Source organism: Echeneis naucrates, chromosome 5, assembly GCF_900963305.1.
Source record: "Echeneis naucrates chromosome 5, fEcheNa1.1, whole genome shotgun sequence".
Classification (NCBI taxonomy): domain Eukaryota; kingdom Metazoa; phylum Chordata; class Actinopteri; order Carangiformes; family Echeneidae; genus Echeneis; species Echeneis naucrates.
The window spans coordinates 1,513,888-1,527,101 of NC_042515.1; the positions used below are offsets into that span (position 1 = coordinate 1,513,888).

The 13,214-nt window shown below is 43.6% G+C and overlaps 2 protein-coding genes across 3 annotated transcripts in view; one reads left to right on the forward strand and one right to left on the reverse strand.

Moving 5' to 3' along the window:
- Positions 1–4,140, forward strand: part of dock3 (dedicator of cytokinesis 3) — a 64,111-nt gene extending 59,971 nt beyond the window's left edge. The window contains exons 49-56 of the mRNA XM_029502495.1: positions 306–450; positions 801–882; positions 1,047–1,165; positions 1,399–1,486; positions 2,049–2,168; positions 2,801–2,886; positions 3,448–3,805; positions 3,851–4,140. Of these exons, the coding sequence (XP_029358355.1) occupies positions 306–450; positions 801–882; positions 1,047–1,165; positions 1,399–1,486; positions 2,049–2,168; positions 2,801–2,886; positions 3,448–3,805; positions 3,851–4,140 (1,288 nt within the window). The remainder of the gene's footprint in view (positions 1–305; positions 451–800; positions 883–1,046; positions 1,166–1,398; positions 1,487–2,048; positions 2,169–2,800; positions 2,887–3,447; positions 3,806–3,850) is intronic.
- Positions 4,141–6,110: 1,970 nt separating this feature from the next.
- Positions 6,111–9,889, reverse strand: LOC115043852 (butyrophilin subfamily 3 member A2-like). 2 transcript variants are annotated; one of them, XM_029502599.1, is made up of 5 exons: positions 9,579–9,889; positions 9,010–9,324; positions 7,841–8,107; positions 7,640–7,765; positions 6,111–7,548 (listed from the first exon to the last, which is right to left on the reverse strand). In XM_029502599.1, the coding sequence occupies exons 1-5, from the start codon at positions 9,664–9,666 to the stop codon at positions 7,484–7,486; spliced, it is 861 nt and encodes a 286-aa protein (XP_029358459.1). In that variant the 5' UTR covers positions 9,667–9,889; the 3' UTR covers positions 6,111–7,483. The 2 variants fall into 2 exon arrangements, with proteins under 2 accessions (XP_029358459.1, XP_029358458.1); XM_029502598.1 differs by having other exon boundaries at positions 7,640–8,107.
- Positions 9,890–13,214: the final 3,325 nt, after the last annotated feature.

The following is a 13,214-nucleotide window of genomic DNA, read 5'->3' on the forward strand; positions in this document are numbered from 1 at the left end:
TCTTTTCTGCATTTCTGTCTTCTGTTTATTCTGCACTCATCATGTCATGCTTTCTGACATTCTCCCATTTTTCTCTCTCTCTCTCTTCCTTCTTCCATCGTGTGCCTCCTCTCACCTGCATCACTCTCATTCCTAATAAACAACACAATGCATGTTTGGGTGGAATGTTCTCTGCACGGCTCCTCCCTCGGCACATTTTCTTTCCTCCCTTCCTCTCCTCTTCCGTTGCTCTTTTACGCCCTTCTCCCTCTCCTCTTTCCTTCCTCCCTCTTTTCCCCACTGTTTCCCTCCTTCCCTTCTCCCAGTCCCATAGCTGTTTTGACTCCAGTACGAAACTCTTCCTCCTCTCTCTCCTCTCACAACTCCAGTGAGATGGGGAACGTTGGAAACCTGCTGATCCTGGCTGACGGCATGGTGGTGGAACACGCCGAGGACTTCTACCGCATGCAGGTGAGTGAACGTCCACCCTGCCAGGAGAAGGAAACAAAAAAGGCCGGAGGAATTTGTTCTCTTTTTGGTCATAGCCTCAGCGAGCGTAGATAATTATGATACTTAGAAAAGAAGACATCATTCAGGTTGTAACAACGAAATTTTAGACAATCATGACAAAGAAAATATAGTAGTTTAAAAAAACATCTGAGAAACATTTAAATATGCTTTTAAAAACTCAGACTGATGAGTTTATCTATTTTCTCTTCATGTCACTGCTGTAGGTTTAATTTGTAGGTAGTTTCTTTTTCAGTCAGGCTTTTTGTTTTGTTTTGCTGATTTCTACCAAATACAACGTGCTCTTTGTGCAGGCAAGCCCCTCCTCCTCCAGCCTTAGCTCCACCCACTCTGCACCCTCTCAGATGATAAACTCCACCCCCTCCGCCATCAGAGGTGAGCAGGTCCATTGTCCTCACACGTTCTCACACCGACCCGTCCGTTACATGTGAATGGGTTCAGTTTTTCACGGACACAAACCATTCACACAGAAAAAGGTTTCATCAGGTCACATGAGCTGTCAGACATGTTTGACTGTTCTCTCGTCTGACCTCCTGCAGTCGGATCTCCTTCTCTACCAGACAAATACAGACACAACAGAGAGATGCTGATGCTGCTGCCGCCGCACAGAGAGCGGCCGAGCAGCGCCATGTACACCAACATCACCGAGAACGGCCAGGTGAGGCTGCAGCGGTGATGCATTAGATATTAACGCTGATATTATCGTCCGTCTAAATGTAGCAGCAGATATTGTGGTGCCTGGTGAGTTTGTCAGTTCTTTTGCGTGTTTGTTGTACAGTCTTGTGTGGGGAAGAAAAGGATTCAGGATGAATTGTGTGATAGCTTTACTTTGTGTGTCTTTACACATCATGAAGTGTGTTGAGTTGTGTGACTGTCTGTGTTTATCTTCAGCCGGTGAACTTTCAGAGAGCTTTATTCCACCAAGTGATCGGCCCGTGTAAACCCTGCAGTGACCCCAACCTGTCTGTGGCTGACAAAGGTACACAACAGACACACATAAAAGACACAATGTGTGGAAAAATAGTCACTCATTTCTTTCTTCACTTTCCTCACCGTTTATCCTCCTCTCCTCCTCTCCTTTCCTCTCCTCCTCTCCTCTCCTCTCCTTTCCTTTCCTCCTCCCCCCCACCTCCTTTCCTCTCCTCCTCTCCTTTCCTTTCCTCCTCTCCTCCCCCCCCACCTCCTTTCCTCTCCACCTCTCCTCTCCTCCTCTCCTTTCCTTTCCTCCTCTCCTCCCCCCCACCTCCTTTCCTCTCCACCTCTCCTCTCCTCCTCTCCTTTCCTTTCCTCCTCTCCTCCCCCCCACCTCCTTTCCTCTCCACCTCTCCTCTCCTCCTCTCCTTTCCTTTCCTCCCCCCCCCCACCTCCTTTCCTCTCCTCTCCTCCTCTCCTTTCCTTTCCTCCTCTCCTCCCCCCCACCTCCTTTCCTCTCCACCTCTCCTCTCCTCCTCTCCTTTCCTTTCCTCCTCCCCCCCACCTCCTTTCCTCTCCTCCTCTCCTTTCCTTTCCTCCTTTCCTCTCCACCTGTTGCCCCCCCAAAGTCCTCACCACCCCCAGTAGTTGGAGTTTGGACAGCGGTACCAGAGAAGCCCTCCCCTTCCTCTCCGCTCACGTCGGCAGTGTCATGGTGCCTCCAGTTCCCCCACGCAACCTGCATCATGGTACGACACTGCAGTGTGTGTCCTCTGTGTTCGTCTTTGTGTTTGTGCATGCTTTTGTGTGTCAGTCTGTCTCTTCTTTTGTTTTGTTTTTCATATAAAGTGTTTCATTTTTTGCATGTTGTCTGTGTATACTGCTCCCCTTTTGTCCCTCAGAAATGTGTTTGTATTTGTGTATGTGTGTTGTGCTTTTGTTGTGATTTCAGGTCAGAAAACCTCCTGTTGGTGTGTTTTCGATGTGAACTGATTTTTTTTTTGATCATTGTTTTTTGAAAGCTGCTGTAAAATGTTGTGATGGAAACAAATAGTTTTATCATCAACCTTTATTTATCTCAGAGATACAAAAACAACACAAAAGTCAATTTCCTGCTGCCTAATAGTGATAATCATTAATATTAATTAGTTAATAATAATTACATTAACAACCAACCAATCAATATTTTATTTAAAGGACTTTAGAGCCCCCCCCCCCTTTATTCCTCCTTCTGTTCCCCACTCTCTCTCTCTCTCTCTCTCTCTCACCTCCTCCTCCTCCTCCTCCTCCTCCTCCTCCTCCTCCTCCTGCTCTTCTTCTTCTCTGGTCTGAAGTGTGAGTGTGCCTCTCTCAGTCAGTCCTGCTGTGTCCCCCCCTGTAGGGCAACACCTGTCGATGCACTTTGACGCTTTCCATCACCAAGTCAGCGACCTCCCTCCAGCTCTCCCTGCGCGCTCCTTAAGAAAGGTACCCTTCCTCCTCCTCATGCTCATCCCGCTGTTGGTCTGGATGCTTGTCTGTCAGTCTGTCTGTCCGTCCGTCAAAATTGGGAAGGACAACGTTTGTTGATGAAATAGTGTTAATTTAGGTTGTGTGCGTGTGTCAGTGAAACAACAGTTTGGTTAAAGATGAACACAACGTGCTCCTCTTCATCGCTGTGTCATCCATTTTACACTCTGTGTGCTTTTGCTCGTGTCTCTGATTCCCGTTCAGTCTTTTATAGGTCCTGATTTCTGGTTCTTGCCTGTGATTTCTCACATCTTGTGTGTTTGCATCACGAGCTGTCGTGTCCAGATGTTCCCCAGATCGTCTCCCATTATTTTTTAGTCTATAACACATTTACCTGCTGCCATCAGCCTGGTTAAAATTTATTTTAATTTATTTATTCTTAATATCAGCGTCTTTTAGCGATCTAATTGTTTTATGTCCTCGTTTAGCTTTATGATAGTTCAATGTTTGCATCATATCAGATTAAATATTTGTGAACATGATATGTATAAAACAGCCCTATCCTCTGCCCCCCCCCAGTCTCCCCTGCACCCTATACCTGCCTCACCCACCAGTCCTCAGTCCATCCTGGATGGCAGTAACTCCACCCTGTCAGGCAGTGCCAGCTCCGGAGTCTCCTCCCTCAGTGAGAGCAACTTTGGCGGCCCGGCCTCGTCTTCTGACCCCCCAGCCAGCCGCACAGACACCCTGGAGTCCGTCCCCAGCAGCCAGGCCTGGACCACCGACCAGGAAGACCTCGACTCGCCTTACCAGCCTGTCAGGTACAGCGTCTCTGAGCCCGACGTCCTGGACGGAGCCAAACCCCCCCCGTGTCGCAGCCAGTCCGCCCCGGGGGGCGTCGCTCCGGCCCAGGCGGGGGGACAAATCCAGCCCCAGGGTTCGACCTCCACTATCGCTCCACCACCACAACCACCGCAGCCAGACGGGCCGCCGCACCCACAACACCACTACTTTCACCACCACTTCCACCCACACTACATCCCCCACCACCCGCCGCTCTATCACCTCCACGAGCCCCCCCCAGCCCTGCCCCCCAAACCCTACCTCAGGGAGGGCTGTATCCCTGAAGAAGACGCCCTCAACGCCCAGTCTGCTGCCCCACCTCCCCCCGTGCCCCGGCCAATGCCCCGCAAGATCTCCCAGCCCATAATCGCAGCCACCAAGGATGAGCAGGCAAAGGTGGCCTGGGAGCACGGAGTCAGCGACGAGTAAGACGAGTTCTGTGGTTCACCTCCGACAACCAAACAGTAACGTTAATGAGTCACATGATCTGACCTCAGCTGTGACCTCATGACCTCACGTCATCCGCCCGGTTAAATGAATCAATCAAGTCGAACCTCCAGATGATCACTCGTGAAGGGAAACAACACGATGTCCTGTTTATACCTCGTCTGATGAAGGAAACACAAGCAGCATCTAGTTTTTATAAATACAGAAAGATTTAATCAGAGGATTATCTACATGACGCACAAACATGTAGTGACTGAAAACTAAAGACCAAAACAAAGAAAATTCAACGACACAGACACGAGACGTTAAAGTTCTTCCACCTGAACATCTTCATGTTGCTGCTGGAGACAGGAAGTCACTTCATTCTGATGACCACATTAACAACCGCAGAGACTTTATATCAAAGCGTGTAGATAAATGTAACTCAGATTCCAGACGTGTGTAAATATCATTTATATTTAATCCTGAAGCTTTTGTTCGAAGGTCATACCCGTAGAAATATGCAAGTGAAGCAGCTTCCTGAGCCGCCAGTCGGTGCTGGATGACGCATGATGACTTTTGATGTGACGACACAAATCCAGAAAAATGAGAGTTAAAGAAAAGATTTTATTTAAGGTTCAGATTTTGAAAAAGACTGACGCAGCAGATGTGTGAAAGACTTTAGATGATTTATAGAAAATATTAACAATAATAAATGTCCAGTTTCTGCCATTTTTTATGAAAGTAACAAACTTTACATTTTTTAATCAGGGTCCTGTTTTATAAACACGTTCACCCAACAGGTGAGAGGCAGGAAGTGTTAAAGCTACGAGGATTCATGTGTGACACACTGAAGGACGGTACTGTGTTTATTATTCTAAATATGAAATCGTTTTAACTGCGGATGTCAGCTCAGACTGCACACACACTATAAACCACCTCCTTTCCTATTGGTCTAAAATGGGATCAGCTGTTAGCTTGTCTGGTTTAGCCTCTTTGCGATCACTTCCTGGTTCTGTTGCTCATCTGTCAATCACACAGTAGCCCCGCCCTCCTAACCCCTCCCCTCCTTCCTGCTCTGTTTCCCTTTAAATGGAGCATCATTTAAAAAATCATGTTGTAATGAAGCCTGTAAACTAGAGACTGAGACCATCAACTCATCAGGGAGGAGGAGGGACGTTTTCCCATAGATTTCAATACAGTCTGACTTCTTGTTTTGGCCGCCTGCTGATCCAGTTTTACAGACAGTCTGCTTCAGTGTCACAATCAAAGTAAAAGATTGTTTTAGCGTCATATTGGCCCCAAAATACCGAAAAGAAATAGTTTACACTTTTTGGCCGTTTGGATCGATAAAGTTTTCTAAAAATCTACAAAACTTAATTCACTTTATGGACCGTTTTTAGCAGACTGATGATAAAACCGTCGCTCCGTCCTCACCTCCAAACAAGTTTTCACTGAAACATTCTGAGACTCTTTTTGTTGGATAAACTATGCAACGCTCCCAAAAATCAGATGTTTCACTGATTTAAACTGTCTTCTAGCGGCGGTGGCTCAGAACAGATATTTATGAAGGGCGGCTCGACGTGGCAGACTTTGACTTTGTGTTGGTGATGCAGTGAGTGCTGTGAGACACTGAGCCCGTTGTGTTTTGGTGCAGGATTGTCGGGCGGAGACGGGCTGACTTTGTGTACATACAAGGAGAAAGTGTGTTCATCACCATAAAGGGCAGACGTTGTATACATGTAGACTGTGATTGTGTTGCCTTGTACCTGCTGATGTAAAACTCTTTTTAAACCTAGACAACAACAAAGAAGTTCCTTTTGTCTAATGATTCAGATAATTTCAGGGCAGCTGTGGGTTTGTCTTTATTTTGTGTATTTTGAGTTACTATGGAGATATTCCTTTGTACGATGATGCTAATAAGTCTTTCTTGTATATAAAAGTCTTTATTGTGTTAGCATGGGTATAAACTGTGATGTGAACGACAGTAGATGTAAATACTCACGTTCTTTTTTTTTTTTTTTTTTCGTACTCACTAAAACAAACTGCTGTGTTGTGGAATCAAGATTAATGATGAACATTAAACAAACGTTTTATTTGATTCGGCCTCATTTTATTTCTCCTTTTAACTGCAGGCACAAAGACTGAGAAACCAGAGCTGAAAACAAAACCAGCTCAAACAACAACACCAAAACAAAAAACAAAAAACAGTTAGCGACCACTAACCCAGGCTTTCTTAATTTCCCACTTTTGTTTTAGTTAGTCATACACCAATGGCCAGAATTTGAAATTTACAGAATTCACCGGGCCAAACTCAGTCTGTCGGACTTCATGCTGTATCATACGAGACACAAACATCCAGGATGGCAACACAAAGACACATCTGATTTAATCAAAACTCTGGAAACAAGAACCTCAATAACTTTGAAAGAAACAGAAATTGATGGGAAAGAAAAATACAATTTGAACATTACTCTCATTATATATTACTGTACTCTTGGTACCTTTACAGGAGCAGTAATATTTGCACTTGCAGTTTCCAGTTTCCAGAGTACTCTTAATACCTTAACTGAGGCAGTACTATCTGCATTTAAGTTTCTAGAGTACTTGTGGGTTCTTTCACTGGAGCAGTACTATCTGTACTTCATCTTCATGAATACTCTCGGTACCCTTCACCGGAGCAGTACTATCTGTACTTCATCTTCATGAATACTCTGGGTTCTTTCACCGGAGCAGTACTATCTGTACTTCATCTTCATGAAAACTCTGGGTTCTTTCACCGGAGCAGTACTATCTGTACTTCATCTTCATGAATACTCTTGGTACCCTTCACCGGAGCAGTACTATCTGTACTTCATCTTCATGAATACTCTCGGTACCCTTCACCGGAGCAGTACTATCTGTACTTCATCTTCATGAATACTCTGGGTTCTTTCACCGGAGCAGTACTATCTGTACTTCATCTTCATGAATACTCTGGGTTCTTTTACCGGAGCAGTACTATCTGTACTTCATCTTCATGAATACTCTGGGTTCTTTCACCGGAGCAGTACTATCTGTACTTCATCTTCATGAATACTCTGGGTTCTTTTACCGGAGCAGTACTATCTGTACTTCATCTTCATGAATACTCTGGGTTCTTTCACCGGAGCAGTACTATCTGTACTTCATCTTCATGAATACTCTGGGTTCTTTTACCGGAGCAGTACTATCTGTACTTCATCTTCATGAATACTCTGGGTTCTTTCACCGGAGCAGTACTTTCATCTTTGTGCATGTACTTGTACCAGAGTACATTTTAGCTCCAACAGTAACTCTCAGTATTTTTCCTCCCCTTGTGAAGCTGTTAGATGTGATCATCAGTTCGTGGTTCCTCTGCAGGTCTGCTGGAGGAATTCATCTGATCAGGATCTGCAGAAAAGACATTTATTCATTTATTCAACTTTCAATTTTATTTCTGAGGAAACAAGAGAGCAGTTATACTGAAATGACTTCTGCTTACTTTTCTTCCTGTGATTTTCAGAGTCCTTGATGAGAAAGAACTGAACCAGAGCTAAAACTGTTGCCACGACCAAAAAACTTCCCAGTGGGATCCACATGTAGACACGGCCGCGATCAAAGAGTTCCTCTGAAACATGATAAAATCTCTCAGAATCATTGTGTGTGAAATGTGGAACTTTCTGTGAAAACACTGAGATCTCACTTGGTAAAGAGAACTGAGCTTCAACAACAATGTTGGCCTGCTTGGACACGCAGCAGAACTGTTGGGGGGAGGTCACCACAGTTTGGAGGGTCACGTTGTAGCAGCCTCCTCTCTCCAACACCAATGGCCCCTTAGCAGGAAGAGGATTCCTATCTCCGTCCAGCCACTGCAGCGTCGGCTTTGGAAAAGCACCACCAACCCGACACTTCAGCTCCACGCCAACGCCTGTGATGTCACCAATGGAGATGAGCGGCTTTGGAGACACAGCTGTGGAAGGAAGACAGGAAGAGGAAGAAAAAAAGATCACATTATTGGCTGATTATTGTTTGGTCACGAGTGAATCACCACCACGCTAATCTGATCGGCAGGATGTTCATTCAAACATTTAACTTTGCTCAGCAGGACGCTTCAACCGATTTAGGAGAGGACAGTCAGACAGGTGGAGGTTGATTCAGACAGAAGCTCTGCTGTCAAACACGTACTTAGTTAACATGAGCACATTAACCATCCTGCAGCTTTCAGGCCAAAAGGGGCACACATAAAACACAGACAGAGCACTATGACATCTTCGTTTCCCCTGTCGGGTCTCTGGAGACAAACCTCTGTGTAAGATGTCCTAATTAAAAGACACATCCAAGTGGTTTGTCATGAAGGAGGCTCACAGGATCATCTACTCCGAACGGTGTGGAGACAAACAGGAAGTCAGACTGACAGCAGTCTGTCTCTGACACACTCCGACTGATGCTTTGTCTCATTTAAACAAAGCAGTTTAGATTTGATGTTTCTTGACTAGAAAGGAAAACGTTAAATACTGGAGCCAGTGCAGCATTCAACCAGGACGTGTTGGAGCACTCCATGCTTCCCTCTGCAGATTTCATTTTCCAGCAGGATCCTGGCATTGGCCAACAAATTAACCTGAACTAAACCCCGTAGAGAATCTGTGGGGCATGATGAAGGCTGCCATCAGAGCCACAGACTGATAGCTGAGTTCTGTGTTAAAAAGCCTAAATTCATATTGTAATTTTCTGATATACTGAATTTTAAGTTGTCATTATCTGTAAGTGATCATGAAAATAAAATAATATTCATAATTTATTGAGATGATCAACACTTCAGAGAACACACAATATCAGTTCAAACACAGTTCTCCACATTTGTGATGTACTCACCAACTACAAGCTCAACGTGGAATGTTTTTTGGCCTTGGGGAAGTTTTGGAAAATTGCAGGTGTAGTTTCCGCTGTCAGCCATCGTTGTGTTTTGGATCATAATGGAGGCGTTTCCAGACTGAAGTTGATTTTTAAAATGTGATATCCGTTCCATGAATCTCTTATCCATATCTAAGTAATAACCGGATTTAGTGTACACAAACACCTTCAGGCCGTCTTTGGCCCAGTCAAAGCTGTGTGACCGGATATCCATCCCGAGAGAGCAGGGTAACATGACGTCATTTCCGCCCGGAGCAATCACTTTAATGGGGGACTCTGAAACGGGAAGGGAAATATTCCCATCACTGTGAGAAACACAGAAACAGTGAAAACACCAGCTAACACCAGCAGGGCTGTGTGTGCTGAAGCTCCAACAGGAACCACACCAGCAGCATTTTACTAAAAATCCTGTGAATGTCCATTTATCTACAGCTCCTCAGGACAGTTAGCCGGAGTTAGCTCTCTGCTAACCGACACCCCCCCCCCCCCCCCCCCGTCCCGACTGTGTCCGAGCTGTTGTCCGCTCTTACCGGGCCTTTGTCCCACAGCCTGTCCAATCAGAGACAGATGGAGACAGATGGAGACAGACAGAAGAGTCCGAGTCTTCGGACCAAACATCACCTTTAGCTGCTCTGTTAGCTAGCAGCTAATTAACAGAGAAAACCGAAAGTAAAACGACTCTGACAGTCTGGTTCATATCAGCGAGTTCAAAACAAGAAACTGAATTAATATTAACGGGTCAAACTATCAGAAGCAGCCCTTAAGGGGCCTAACTAACTAACTAACTAGCTAGCTAACTAACTAGCTAGCTATGATGGTTTTGAAGTTCGTCGCTAGTCTGGATTTGGCCCCGCCCACACCGGAAGTTTTTTTTTTTTCAAAAGAACTTTATTAAAATGTCATAAATGTACACAACACAATACAGAGAACATTTAACAAGAGAATAAACACAACAAAAGACAAGCCTTTGAAGCACTTAAGAGTAAGAAACATAGCTTAGCTTTTTTTCTGGGCAGCTACAGATTAAATGTCAGTGAGGGCGAAGAGCTGCTTTTATTGTGTAGGAGAATTAACTGTGTTCACGTCATCAGTGTGATCAGCTGATGAGGACCGTCATGGATCTGGTTCCTCTGGTTCGCTTTTCTCTTTATTTATTTCACACTTTTTAAATTCAGACTACACAATTCATCGGCCACATGTTTGTGTCCTTTTCTGTCTGTTCTCCAGTTATTTATTCTTTTTTTAATTATTAATCATTCTTATTATTTACAGTTATTGGAGTCCCCAGTTGGAAACGCCGTCCAATTAATCAGCTCCCTCCTCTTAAAAAGAATCTCCATAATTCTATACCATATAGAACTGATTTTTTTTTTTTTTATGAACTACAGATTGACCTGCAGGTAAACTGACGCACGGCTCACCTGTACGTCAGTAGTGACGTCAGACAGCAGAGACCCGGATGATGGCACCAGGTGTGTTTAGATGGAAGTTCAGACTCCGTTCGGTGGAGCTACAGGTCAGACAGTTTGGAAGGAGATCCAGCAGCTTCCTGACAGAACAGGACCCAGCCTGAGGAACACACCTGTGGGGAAGGTGAGCTGGAGCCGGAAATATTTTCAGAGCAATTTTACCAAACAAGCTGTTTGTCACTGGTTCTGTCCAAAGTTGTCAGGGATTAGAGACATGGAAGCTTTTTCCTATTGGTCCATTCCCTCTGAGGGCCCAGCTCGGTGTGAGAGGTGGAGGGATTCTTTCTTAACAAAGGAAATTAAAGAAATGTCTGTGCTGTGACTTGGAGTTTGGTAACGTCATGCTGAAGTGGGGAAAATATTAATAAATATAAATGAAGGAATTAGAGGATCCCCTCAGTCCTGGAAAATGGCTTTAAAGCTTGTTACAAGTGTTTTAACTCAGAAATCTGAGCAATTTGGGGAAAAAACACAAACAAGTCTCAAATGTGTTGCTGTGCTCACAGGAGGTCGATCACATGAGCCTGCATGCTGCCAAAAAAGACAGAAATTACTAATAAATAAATGAATGTGCAATTAAATCCAATAACGATGCAGCCTATATTTGCACATTTGATCAATTATCGACATACATTTAAAATATTTTTGGTGCTTCTATTGAAAGTTGAATTTATTTCTTGAGTCATCATTTATTTATTTTTATTTGTGACAGTTTTCCAGCCCAATTCAATAAAAATCGGACTGAATCTGAGTAACACAGGAAACACATCATCAGCCTTCAGGGCTTTATTATCATTAACAAAGAGTCCAGTCAGACCAACAAATCTGTCGTTCTGCTTCCTTCATAAACATTTCTTTATTTTTCTCCACTTCGGCCTGATGTTCGCCAACTCCGAGGTTCAGTAGTGATGGAGGCGTCATTCTCATTTGAGTATCGATTACTGTAATAAAGTATCAATACTAATTCTAAAATAAGAAATAAAACCACACGTGTCACTGAATCTTTTAGGCTAACCTTCTCCTTGGTTTTAGCGCCAAAACACCCCCGGCAGCATAAATTTGGACTAGTCCGCACGTCACGTGACCAGAAGAGAACTCAAGTCAGCTCTTACTGTTTTTGTCTTTATAGTGAAAGGTGAGGCACTTTGTGATAAGAATTATCATGTGATCTTTATTTAAGTGTGATATTTTGATTTTAAAAAGAAAAGTATTGGTATCGTATTGAATCAAGTGTGCAATCAGAGGGAATGGACCAATGGTAAAAAGCCACTGTCTCTAATCACTGACAACATTGGACAGAACTCATGTCAATCAAATATTGTCGTCTTTTGTCCACAGTGACAAACAGCTTGTTTAGTAAAACTGCTCTCATGATGTTTTCATTAACGGCCACGTGTGTTCAAAAGCAGCTGCAGATTATCAGTTTCAAGCACGATTCATTGGAGCATCAGCGTCCTGCTCCGGTCTTTAGGTATTTATCACAGACAGTTAGACCAGGACTGGGACTCTAACCTGAGCTGCTGCAGTCAGATCTGGATCTTAGAGGTCCAGAAAGTGACAAAACAAATGTCAGACTGATGATGATGAACCGGATCATTCCAGCTTCATCAGTAATTAGTTTATTCCTCCTTAAGTGAGCAGATGTTTTCAGAAGGATCGAACAAAAGTGACTCACATTTAAAGTGTCAGCTGCTGTTTAGTGTGAATTTAATCCAACAGAAATCAGGTTTTATTCACCGGAGACGGACGGAGGAAGGAAACGTGGGGCGGAAAGTGTCACATCTAATGACACAACTTGTTTCTCTCAAAAAGAAAAAGAATTGAATAATTTAAACAAAAGCAAATATCAGCTAAACTAAATCATTTGACTTTGTCTGAAAACACAGATTCTTGTTTTCTATACTTTCTGTAACGCTGAACTTGCAGTGATTGTCACGTTTACAGATGTTATGATTCCTCTGAACAGCTACGACCTTTTCTTCTGTTCTAAAAGAGCGATTTAGAAATGTTGCTGCTGTTTAACAGACGAACAGATCGAAACTTTTTTTATACATTGCAGAATTTTCAATTTGTGCTTTGAAAAAGTATTTTGCTGTTTCTGGGTAAACCGTTTATGTTCAGAGCTTTAAATCTGTGCATTAGTAATAAATGTGAGATGAGGAGATGCTGACCATTTGTCTGATTATTGACTTTGATCATTCACAAAATGTTCTGGCAGCACACAGAAAGCAGACAGTCGGTTTATGTAAATTTAATTCAGCTCTCAGTCCGATGACTTCCAAACTGAACCTAGAAGATTCTTTACTGGTGGAGCTGTACCGCAAAATTCTTTTATAAACTGTCCATGACATCAGTTCACATTCTTCAGCGGCTCAAAATCAATCTGAGCAAAACAGTGAGGTCACAAAAAACATCTGATAAAGCATGGGAAAAAAGGAATTAAATTAAATGAGTCAATGTTCTCTCCAGAATAAAACATCAAATACTTTTCAGGCAAAATGTTTGCCAATTGAACAAGAAGCAGAAAACAGCTGAAGGGGAAGGTTCCATCTGCGCTCCAGGATTTATTCATCATCTCTGAAGTGTAAAAAATATCTGCAGGGAGACTGAAGGTTTAGTTTCCTCCTTCTGGACATCGACGGCCATGTTGGTGCATTCACAGTCGACTCCTGACTCAAGGAGAAATGATGCTTTTTA